At 31.3% G+C, this 13,018-nt stretch overlaps 1 protein-coding gene across 1 annotated transcript in view; it reads left to right on the top strand.

The window, feature by feature from the left end:
* Positions 1 to 249: 249 nt before the first annotated feature.
* The window catches only part of LOC308096689 (cytosolic sulfotransferase 2-like), a gene marked incomplete at its 3' end in the record, with an annotated part of 46,860 nt that continues 34,091 nt past the window's right edge, over positions 250 to 13,018 (top strand). The window contains exons 1-5 of the mRNA XM_080444105.1: positions 250 to 341; positions 894 to 1,032; positions 1,421 to 1,549; positions 2,325 to 2,425; positions 3,239 to 3,365. Of these exons, the coding sequence (XP_080300231.1) occupies positions 894 to 1,032; positions 1,421 to 1,549; positions 2,325 to 2,425; positions 3,239 to 3,365 (496 nt within the window). The 5' untranslated portion in view covers positions 250 to 341. The remainder of the gene's footprint in view (positions 342 to 893; positions 1,033 to 1,420; positions 1,550 to 2,324; positions 2,426 to 3,238; positions 3,366 to 13,018) is intronic.

Raw genomic sequence — 13,018 nt, 5'->3', positions numbered from 1 at the left:
ATGTATGTACAGTATGTATGTACAGTATGTATGTATGTATGTATGTATGTATGTATGTATTTTTAAATAATAAAAAGAGTAGCCTATATTTCTAGTGGGAAAAAAACTACAAGGGGTGTGTGAAGTGTGTGTGTGTGTGGTGTGGGGTGGGGTGTCATGTGTCCTGCTCCATAAGTAACCCGGTGTGAGCAGTGAGCACATGAGTTTACATAAAGGAAGAAAGGAGGGAGGAGGACACCACAACTATTGCATGTCAATGAACAGAACACACAGGAGCTGGTAGACGACAGAAGCAGGATCAAGGATAAAAAAGGGACTTATTTTGTACACAGGACAGGAAGGTAAGTGGCTTTGTTGTTATTATATTGTTATATTATTATGTTTGTGTCCCGATGTGAAACTGACAACTTTAATATTCATATTGATTTCATATAACATATCCTTCTTTATACATTTCAATCTAAATTAAACTTTTAACTATTGCTTTAGCCTCTTAAACCGTACATACTTTGTTGACCGGGGTCCCCCAGGGCTCTATACTAGGTCTACCCCCTCTACCCCAGACCTCTTCACCCGAAAACAGCTAATCTACAAGCTCACAGCACGTTGCAACGCATTGTGTTGTGAGCTTGTAGATCGGCTATCATCGCAGAATGTTAGCCCAGAACATTAGGGAAGCTGTTGCTCAAGTGGTACATTTAATATATAAAGTACGTACCTGTTAGACTAACAAAATACCTCAGGAGTCTATGGCCAATATTTATTACGATATGTCATATTAGTATTATATTTCAGACAGCATTATGACATTTCTGTCTTGTTTGTAGCTGCAGGAGACCTTGAAATGTATATACTTTGTGATCAATTCAAAACGTGTGATTTGTATAATTCAGATGGAGCTGCCACCTCGCCCCTCACTGTTTGACTTCCACGGAGTCTCCATGACTAAGTATTTCACTGCCAACTGGGACAATGTACAGAACTTCAGAGCCAGACCAGATGACATCCTGATAGCTACTTATCCAAAAGCAGGTGTGTATGGATGGATGGAGTTCTATTATGATTGAATGAATGAATGAATGAACGCTATATTAATGAATGAATCAATCAATCAATCAATGGGTTATTTCAGCTGTGGTGGAAAAAGTTAGCCTGGAAACCAGACGAATCTGCCACAGCAAAAAAACAGAATTTCCCTCAATATTAGTCTGGCCATGCCAGGCTAGGAAAAAGTTACTTAGTGAAAGTACAAAAGTATTGGCATCTGGCATTCAAATATACTTACAATAACAAAGTCAAAGTAATCCAATGTTTTGAGAGAAAAATAAAATAAACCCATATTAATGGGTAATCATTAATATTTTTTAAGGTTCACATGTTAGAAACAGTGAATAACATCCATACTTTGTGATTTCTTCAGGGACTACATGGGTGTCCTACATCCTGGACCTTCTGTATTTTGGCCAGATGATTCCTGACCGCCAGGATTCAATCCCCATCTTTAAACGAGTGCCCTTCATGGAGCTCTACATACCTGGCTTTCCCTCAGGTTGGTTCTCTCAAACCCTTGTTCAGTAGTTCTCAAACCATTTCATGCCAAGGACCCCCAAATTGGTATATATATTCGCCACGGACCCCCATCTGAAAATGTTTTGTGCCAGGGACCCCCAGAAGAAAAGATTTGTGGAAAAAAATTCTACATTTTTCAAACACAGATTTTCCAAAAATGTTCAAAAATAGCAGATGTACAAGCTCACAACGCATTGAAACACAACGCCAAATGTTCACCACCCAGAATAGGAATGCTATGGTTCAAGTACAGTTGAAGATGCTGTAAAGATATTGTTTGGTTAAAATAAAAGATTTTTGTTAAAACATTAAAGATATTCTGATAGTAAACATTTCCAGCTCTTTAGTAAACAGTGGGTCACCAATGTCCTCCAAACAAGTGAGAAAACTGAACCCATTTATCAGCTTCAATTTGATAGGGTTCCAGTTCCAATTTCTCTTGTTTTTTCTGGTATCCTGTATGAGTTCTCTCTCCTGATTGGATGATATTCGTATCCTGACCGTAAAATGTATTTTCTGTTTACTACAGAGCTGGAGAGAGAGGGAGACGCCTGAACAAACACTCTATCTATAGCAATGATTACTATCAGAATATAGAGCTATTTAACACTTATTTTGATACAAAACAAATCACTCACACCCTCTTTTAGACTGATACAAACATGCTACAGAGATATACAGTAGTGATTCTTGAAACATGTTCTTATTAATGACGAAACTGGTTAATTTCCTATTGTGTTATTTTGCTGTATCAGGCCTGGTTGAGGTGTCTGAACTGCCCACCTCCCCGCGGCTGATTAAGACCCACCTCCCGGTCCAGTTTATACCCAAATCCTTCTGGGAGCAGAACTGCAAGGTACATTCGCCAGCAAAGTTGATTTCTATAGCATAAGTAATACACAGTGCTAATGCAAAGTTCTTGACGGATGGCATAGTAAGGCATTTAAAGAGGTATAAAGAATCAATGTCAAAGTGAAAATGATAGTTTTAGTTCTTCTGTTCAGTTAAGTAACCCACTGTCAGCTATAAACCTGTGTAATTAATCATTTTTCATAGAACATTTTTTGCGGTCTCAGACCCCAGGGTTTCCCAAAGCCTTCTTAATAGAGCTTGTGTTTCCAAAATAATTATACATTATAATATGACATATTCAGGATTCCAAAAATATGAATGTAGATATCAATAGAATATATATATATCTGCTGTCGGGCAGAAACCAGCCAACTCCAAAATGTTCATTTTTCAGGAAATGACAAAAACAAAAAAAGTGGAGTTAGGAGGTTTTGTCCATCATTGATAAGAACAGCTGATGGACCTCCAAGCTCATAATGAGGTTGGAGGTCAAAAGGGGGTGGAGCCTTGAGTCAGCAAAACCAGCTACCTCCACCCCCCTTTGATGGAGTTAGCTGGTTTAGCAGTAAGTTTGAGGATCCAATGGAGTTAGCTGGTTTTGTCAGAAGCACTTTTTAAGACTTTTCATTGGTTCAATATTTGTTTTACCAACACACAGATGTAGAGGGTGTTCAATAGCACTGATTTATGGAAAAACATGCAAAAGCGTCAAAATGGCATTAGCCGGTTTCTGCCCGACAGCAACGAATATATATATAGTATAAAAGCAGGGGAGGAGGACTTAAAATGACAACTTTGTCTTCTATTTTCCATACAGATAATATATGTGGCTCGTAATGCCAAAGACAATGCAGTGTCCTATTTCCACTTTGATCGTATGAACATGGTGCAGCCTGAGCCAGGAGACTGGAGCAACTTCCTCAACAGATTCATGGAGGGAAGGAGTGAGTGTGGAATGATGCCAGACATGTTCTTATGTTTGATCTACACAAGTCATTTCATGTGGTTATACGGCCTCGGTGCTAGTCTGGATAGAGGGAGTACAGTAAAATATTAATTGAAAATGTGATGAAAAGTGGAACTTGCTTTTTGTTAAAATAAGTGTTACATAGCTCTAGTATATTCTGATAGTAATGATTGCTATCGAGTGCTTTGTCAGGAAGTCAAAGGGTGGACCCAGACGGAGGAACTCAGACGGTCATCAAATGCAGAGTCTGACACCTGGATCTGAGAACTGCGGTCACGCTGGCCGCACTTCAGAGAGAGACGGTCGCACTAGCCGTGCTTCAAAAATTGCTGCGCAACTACGTGGCCTTTTACGGTTAGGCGAAGTGATGGTGCGTTCAATGAAATCGTAAATCCCAACCACTTCAATATATACATGTAAAAATGTAATAAAACTCTATCTAAAAAAATCTAAAAACATTGTTTGTGTCTAATGTTCTCGTCTGTGATTATTACCAAAATGTTTTACTGCACAAATTATTAATAATAAAATATTGAAATATAACAGTTCAATGTAATTTTTGGGAAAATCTAAAAACAAAGTTATCAACCAGCAACTAAATGTTATTGTGCCAATGTGTGTCCTTTACAATATGTGATTATTACCAATATATTTTACGGTACCGATTAATAATAATAAATTATTGAAATATTACAGAATCCCATCCATTTACATGTAATCTTTCGAAACATCATTAAAAATTATAGTTATCATTCAACAACTATATATTAATGTGCCCAAGTGTCTCCTGCACACCAGGGATGATTATCGATATGTTTTACAGCAGCAATTATTAATAATAAATTATGGAAATATTACAGAATCCCATCCATTTCAATGTTATTTTTCGAAAAATCATAAAAAAATCAAAAAACATAGTTATCACCCAAGGACTAAATATGAATGTGCCCAAGTGTCTCCTGCACACCAGGGATCATTATAAATATGTTTTACAGCAGCAATTATTATTAATAAAGTATTGAAATATTACAGAATCCCATCCATTTCAAGGAATCTTTCGAAAAATCATAAAAAATTCTAAAAACATAGTTATCACCCAAGGACTAAATAGTAATGTGCCCCATAGTCTCCTGCACACCAGGGATGATTATCAATATGTTTTACAGCAGCAATTATTAATAATAAATTATTGAAATATTACAGAATCCCATCCATTTCAATGTTATCTTTCAAAAAAAATTAAAAAATTCAAAAAACATAGTTATCACCCAAGGACTAAATATTAATGTGCCCCATGGTCTCTTGCACACCAGGGATCATTATCAATATGTTTTACAGCAGCAATTATTAATAATAAATTATTGAAATATTACAGAATCCCATCCATTTCCATGTTATCTTTCAAAAAATCATAAAAAATTCAAAAAACATAGTTATCACCCAAGGACTAAATAGTTTTATTTCCCATGGTCTCCTGCACACCAGGGATGATTATCAATATGTTTTACAGCAGCAATTATTAATAATAAATTATTGAAATATTACAGAATCCCATCCATTTCAATGTTATCTTTCAAAAAATCATAAAAAATTCTAAAAACATAGTTATCACCCAAGGACTAAATAGTTTTATTTCCCATGGTCTCTTGCACACCAGGGATGATTATCAATATGTTTTACAGCAGCAATTATTAATAATAAATTATTGAAATATTACAGAATCCCATCCATTTCAATGTTATCTTTCAAAAAATCATAAAAAAAATCTAATAACATAGTTATCACCCAAGGACTAAATAGATTTATTTCCCATGGTCTCCTGCACACCAGGGATGATTATCAATATGTTTTACAGCAGCAATTATTAATAATAAATGATTGAAATATTACAGAATCCCATCCATTTCAATGTTATCTTTCAAAAAATATTAAAAAATTCAAAAAACATAGTTATCACCCAAGGACTAAATATTAATGTGCCCCATGGTCTCTTGCACACCAGGGATCATTATCAATATGTTTTACAGCAGCAATTATTAATAATAAATTATTGAAATATTACAGAATCCCATCCATTTCAATGTTATCTTTCAAAAAATCATAAAAAATTCTAAAAACATAGTTATCACCCAAGGACTAAATAGTTTTATTTCCCATGGTCTCTTGCACACCAGGGATGATTATCAATATGTTTTACAGCAGCAATTATTAATAATAAATTATTGAAATATTACAGAATCCCATCCATTTCAATGTTATCTTTAAAAAAATATAAACATTTTAAAAAAAACATAGTTATCACCCAAGGACTAAATATTAATGTGCCCCATGGTCTCTTGCACACCAGGGATGATTATCAATATGTTTTACAGCAGCAATTATTAATAATAAATTATTGAAATATTACAGAATCCCATCCATTTCAATGTTATCTTTCAAAAAATCATAAAAAATTCAAAAAACATAGTTATCACCCAAGGACTAAATAGTTTTATTTCCCTTGGTCTCCTGCACACCAGGGATGATTATCAATATGTTTTACAGCAGCAATTATTAATAATAAATTATTGAAATATTACAGAATCCCATCCATTTCAATGTTATCTTTCAAAAAATATTAAAAAAATCAAAAAACATAGTTATCACCCAAGGACTAAATAGTTTTATTTCCCTTGGTCTCCTGCACACCAGGGATGATTATCAATATGTTTTACAGCAGCAATTATTAATAATAAATGATTGAAATATTACAGAATCCCATCCATTTCAATGTTATCTTTCAAAAAATATTAAAAAATTCAAAAAACATAGTTATCACCCAAGGACTAAATAGTTTTATTTCCCATGGTCTCTTGCACACCAGGGATGATTATCAATATGTTTTACAGCAGAAATTATTAATAATAAATTATTGAAATATTACAGAATCCCATCCATTTCAATGTTATCTTTCAAAAAATCATAAACAATTCAAAAAACATAGTTATCACCCAAGGACTAAATAGTTTTATTTCCCTTGGTCTCCTGCACACCAGGGATGATTATCAATATGTTTTACAGCAGCAATTATTAATAATAAATTATTGAAATATTACAGAATCCCATCCATTTCAATGTTATCTTTCAAAAAATCATAAAAAATTCTAAAAACATAGTTATCACCCAAGGACTAAATAGTTTTATTTCCCATGGTCTCTTGCACACCAGGGATGATTATCAATATGTTTTACAGCAGCAATTATTAATAATAAATTATTGAAATATTACAGAATCCCATCCATTTCAATGTTATCTTTAAAAAAATATAAAAAATTTAAAAAAACATAGTTATCACCCAAGGACTAAATATTAATGTGCCCCATGGTCTCTTGCACACCAGGGATGATTATCAATATGTTTTACAGCAGCAATTATTAATAATAAATTATTGAAATATTACAGAATCCCATCCATTTCAATGTTATCTTTCAAAAAATCATAACAAATTCAAAAAACATAGTTATCACCCAAGGACTAAATAGTTTTATTTCCCATGGTCTCTTGCACACCAGGGATGATTATCAATATGTTTTACAGCAGCAATTATTAATAATAAATTATTGAAATATTACAGAATCCCATCCATTTCAATGTTATCTTTCAAAAAATATAAAAAATTTAAAAAAACATAGTTATCACCCAAGGACTAAATATTAATGTGCCCCATGGTCTCTTGCACACCAGGGATCATTATCAATATGTTTTACAGCAGCAATTATTAATAATAAATTATTGAAATATTACAGAATCCCATCCATTTCAATGTTATCTTTCAAAAAATCATAAAAAAATCTAAAAACATAGTTATCACCCAAGGACTAAATAGTTTTATTTCCCATGGTCTCTTGCACACCAGGGATGATTATCAATATGTTTTACAGCAGCAATTATTAATAATAAATTATTGAAATATTACAGAATCCCATCCATTTCAATGTTATCTTTCAAAAAATATTAAAAAATTCAAAAAACATAGTTATCACCCAAGGACTAAATATTAATGTGCCCCATGGTCTTCTGCACACCAGGGATGATTATCAATATGTTTTACAGCAGCAATTATTAATAATAAATTATTGAAATATTACAGAATCCCATTCATTTCAATGTTATTTTTCGAAAAATCATAAAAAATTCAAAAAACATAGTTATCACCCAAGGACTAAATATTAATGTGCCCCATGGTCTCTTGCACACCAGGGATCATTATCAATATGTTTTACAGCAGCAATTATTAATAATAAATTATTGAAATATTACAGAATCCCATCCATTTCAATGTTATCTTTCAAAAAATCTTACAAAATTCTAATAACATAGTTATCACCCAAGGACTAAATAGATTTATTTCCCATGGTCTCCTGCACACCAGGGATGATTATCAATATGTTTTACAGCAGCAATTATTAATAATAAATGATTGAAATATTACAGAATCCCATCCATTTCAATGTTATCTTTCAAAAAATATTAAAAAATTCAAAAAACATAGTTATCACCCAAGGACTAAATAGTTTTATTTCCCATGGTCTCTTGCACACCAGGGATGATTATCAATATGTTTTACAGCAGCAATTATTAATAATAAATTACTGAAATATTAGAGAATCCCATCCATTTCAATGTTATCTTTCAAAAAATCATAAAAAAATCTAATAACATAGTTATCACCCAAGGACTAAATAGATTTATTTCCCATGGTCTCCTGCACACCAGGGATGATTATCAATATGTTTTACAGCAGCAATTATTAATAATAAATGATTGAAATATTACAGAATCCCATCCATTTCAATGTTATCTTTCAAAAAATATTAAAAAATTCAAAAAACATAGTTATCACCCAAGGACTAAATATTAATGTGCCCCATGGTCTCTTGCACACCAGGGATCATTATCAATATGTTTTACAGCAGCAATTATTAATAATAAATGATTGAAATATTACAGAATCCCATCCATTTCAATGTTATCTTTCAAAAAATATTAAAAAATTCAAAAAACATAGTTATCACCCAAGGACTAAATATTAATGTGCCCCATGGTCTCTTGCACACCAGGGATCATTATCAATATGTTTTACAGCAGCAATTATTAATAATAAATTATTGAAATATTACAGAATCCCATCCATTTCCATGTTATCTTTCAAAAAATCATAAAAAATTCAAAAAACATAGTTATCACCCAAGGACTAAATAGTTTTATTTCCCTTGGTCTCCTGCACACCAGGGATGATTATCAATATGTTTTACAGCAGCAATTATTAATAATAAATTATTGAAATATTACAGAATCCCATCCATTTCAATGTTATCTTTCAAAAAATATTAAAAAATTCAAAAAACATAGTTATCACCCAAGGACTAAATATTAATGTGCCCCATGGTCTTCTGCACACCAGGGATGATTATCAATATGTTTTACAGCAGCAATTATTAATAATAAATTATTGAAATATTACAGAATCCCATTCATTTCAATGTTATTTTTCGAAAAATCATAAAAAATTCAAAAAACATAGTTATCACCCAAGGACTAAATATTAATGTGCCCCATGGTCTCTTGCACACCAGGGATCATTATCAATATGTTTTACAGCAGCAATTATTAATAATAAATTATTGAAATATTACAGAATCCCATCCATTTCAATGTTATCTTTCAAAAAATCTTACAAAATTCTAATAACATAGTTATCACCCAAGGACTAAATAGATTTATTTCCCATGGTCTCCTGCACACCAGGGATGATTATCAATATGTTTTACAGCAGCAATTATTAATAATAAATGATTGAAATATTACAGAATCCCATCCATTTCAATGTTATCTTTCAAAAAATATTAAAAAATTCAAAAAACATAGTTATCACCCAAGGACTAAATAGTTTTATTTCCCATGGTCTCTTGCACACCAGGGATGATTATCAATATGTTTTACAGCAGCAATTATTAATAATAAATTACTGAAATATTAGAGAATCCCATCCATTTCAATGTTATCTTTCAAAAAATCATAAAAAAATCTAATAACATAGTTATCACCCAAGGACTAAATAGATTTATTTCCCATGGTCTCCTGCACACCAGGGATGATTATCAATATGTTTTACAGCAGCAATTATTAATAATAAATGATTGAAATATTACAGAATCCCATCCATTTCAATGTTATCTTTCAAAAAATATTAAAAAATTCAAAAAACATAGTTATCACCCAAGGACTAAATATTAATGTGCCCCATGGTCTCTTGCACACCAGGGATCATTATCAATATGTTTTACAGCAGCAATTATTAATAATAAATGATTGAAATATTACAGAATCCCATCCATTTCAATGTTATCTTTCAAAAAATATTAAAAAATTCAAAAAACATAGTTATCACCCAAGGACTAAATATTAATGTGCCCCATGGTCTCTTGCACACCAGGGATCATTATCAATATGTTTTACAGCAGCAATTATTAATAATAAATTATTGAAATATTACAGAATCCCATCCATTTCCATGTTATCTTTCAAAAAATCATAAAAAATTCAAAAAACATAGTTATCACCCAAGGACTAAATAGTTTTATTTCCCTTGGTCTCCTGCACACCAGGGATGATTATCAATATGTTTTACAGCAGCAATTATTAATAATAAATTATTGAAATATTACAGAATCCCATCCATTTCAATGTTATCTTTCAAAAAATATTAAAAAATTCAAAAAACATAGTTATCACCCAAGGACTAAATATTAATTTGCCCCATGGTCTCTTGCACACCAGGGATCATTATCAATATGTTTTACAGCAGCAATTATTAATAATAAATTATTGAAATATTACAGAATCCCTTCCATTTCAATGTTATCTTTCAAAAAATCATAAAAAATTCAAAAAACATAGTTATCACCCAAGGACTAAATAGTTTTATTTCCCATGGTCTTCTGCACACCAGGGATGATTATCAATATGTTTTACAGCAGCAATTATTAATAATAAATTATTGAAATATTACAGAATCCCATTCATTTCAATGTTATTTTTCGAAAAATCATAAAAAATTCAAAAAACATAGTTATCACCCAAGGACTAAATATTAATGTGCCCCATGGTCTCTTGCACACCAGGGATCATTATCAATATGTTTTACAGCAGCAATTATTAATAATAAATTATTGAAATATTACAGAATCCCATCCATTTCAATGTTATCTTTCAAAAAATCTTAAAAAATTCTAATAACATAGTTATCACCCAAGGACTAAATAGATTTATTTCCCATGGTCTCCTGCACACCAGGGATGATTATCAATATGTTTTACAGCAGCAATTATTAATAATAAATGATTGAAATATTACAGAATCCCATCCATTTCAATGTTATCTTTCAAAAAATATTAAAAAATTCAAAAAACATAGTTATCACCCAAGGACTAAATATTAATGTGCCCCATGGTCTCTTGCACACCAGGGATCATTATCAATATGTTTTACAGCAGCAATTATTAATAATAAATGATTGAAATATTACAGAATCCCATCCATTTCAATGTTATCTTTCAAAAAATATTAAAAAATTCAAAAAACATAGTTATCACCCAAGGACTAAATATTAATGTGCCCCATGGTCTCTTGCACACCAGGGATCATTATCAATATGTTTTACAGCAGCAATTATTAATAATAAATTATTGAAATATTACAGAATCCCATCCATTTCCATGTTATCTTTCAAAAAATCATAAAAAATTCAAAAAACATAGTTATCACCCAAGGACTAAATCGTTTTATTTCCCTTGGTCTCCTGCACACCAGGGATGATTATCAATATGTTTTACAGCAGCAATTATTAATAATAAATTATTGAAATATTACAGAATCCCATCCATTTCAATGTTATCTTTCAAAAAATATTAAAAAATTCAAAAAACATAGTTATCACCCAAGGACTAAATATTAATGTGCCCCATGGTCTCTTGCACACCAGGGATCATTATCAATATGTTTTACAGCAGCAATTATTAATAATAAATTATTGAAATATTACAGAATCCCTTCCATTTCCATGTTATCTTTCAAAAAAATCATAAAAAAATCAAAAAACATAGTTATCACCCAAGGACTAAATAGTTTTATTTCCCTTGGTCTCCTGCACACCAGGGATGATTATCAATATGTTTTACAGCAGCAATTATTAATAATAAATTATTGAAATATTACAGAATCCCATCCATTTCAATGTTATCTTTCAAAAAATATTAAAAAATTCAAAAAACATAGTTATCACCCAAGGACTAAATATTAATGTGCCCCATGGTCTCTTGCACACCAGGGATCATTATCAATATGTTTTACAGCAGCAATTATTAATAATAAATTATTGAAATATTACAGAATCCCATCCATTTCCATGTTATCTTTCAAAAAATCATAAAAAATTCAAAAAACATAGTTATCACCCAAGGACTAAATAGTTTTATTTCCCTTGGTCTCCTGCACACCAGGGATGATTATCAATATGTTTTACAGCAGCAATTATTAATAATAAATTATTGAAATATTACAGAATCCCATCCATTTCAATGTTATCTTTCAAAAAATATTAAAACATTCAAAAAACATAGTTATCACCCAAGGACTAAATATTAATGTGCCCCATGGTCTCTTGCACACCAGGGATCATTATCAATATGTTTTACAGCAGCAATTATTAATAATAAATTATTGAAATATTACAGAATCCCTTCCATTTCCATGTTATCTTTCAAAAAAATCATAAAAAAATCAAAAAACATAGTTATCACCCAAGGACTAAATAGTATTATTTCCCATGGTCTCCTGCACACCAGGGATGATTATCAATATGTTTTACAGCAGCAATTATTAATAATAAATTATTGAAATATTACAGAATCCCATCCATTTAAATGTTATCTATCAAAAAACATAGTTATCACCCAAGGACTAAATAGTTTTATTTCCCATGGTCTCCTGCACACCAGTGATGATTATCAATATGTTTTACAGCAGCAATTATTAATAATAAATGATTGAAATATTACAGAATCCCATCCATTTCAATGTTATCTTTCAAAAAATATTAAAAAATTCAAAAAACATAGTTATCACCCAAGGACTAAATATTAATGTGCCCCATGGTCTCTTGCACACCAGGGATCATTATCAATATGTTTTACAGCAGCAATTATTAATAATAAATTATTGAAATATTACAGAATCCCTTCCATTTCAATGTTATCTTTCAAAAAATCATAAAAAATTCAAAAAACATAGTTATCACCCAAGGACTAAATAGTTTTATTTCCCATGGTCTTCTGCACACCAGGGATGATTATCAATATGTTTTACAGCAGCAATTATTAATAATAAATTATTGAAATATTACAGAATCCCATTCATTTCAATGTTATTTTTCGAAAAATCATAAAAAATTCAAAAAACATAGTTATCACCCAAGGACTAAATATTAATGTGCCCCATGGTCTCTTGCACACCAGGGATCATTATCAATATGTTTTACGGTCGGGGGATCTTAGTATAATTTGAAATTCAATTCCGATTCACTTTTCAAAT

The sequence above is a fragment of the Gymnoscopelus braueri genome (genome assembly GCF_963280865.1).
Source record: "Gymnoscopelus braueri genome assembly, chromosome: 12".
In the NCBI taxonomy this organism is placed as follows: Eukaryota; Metazoa; Chordata; class Actinopteri; order Myctophiformes; family Myctophidae; genus Gymnoscopelus; species Gymnoscopelus braueri.
This window is presented reverse-complemented; position numbering and strand designations above follow the sequence as displayed.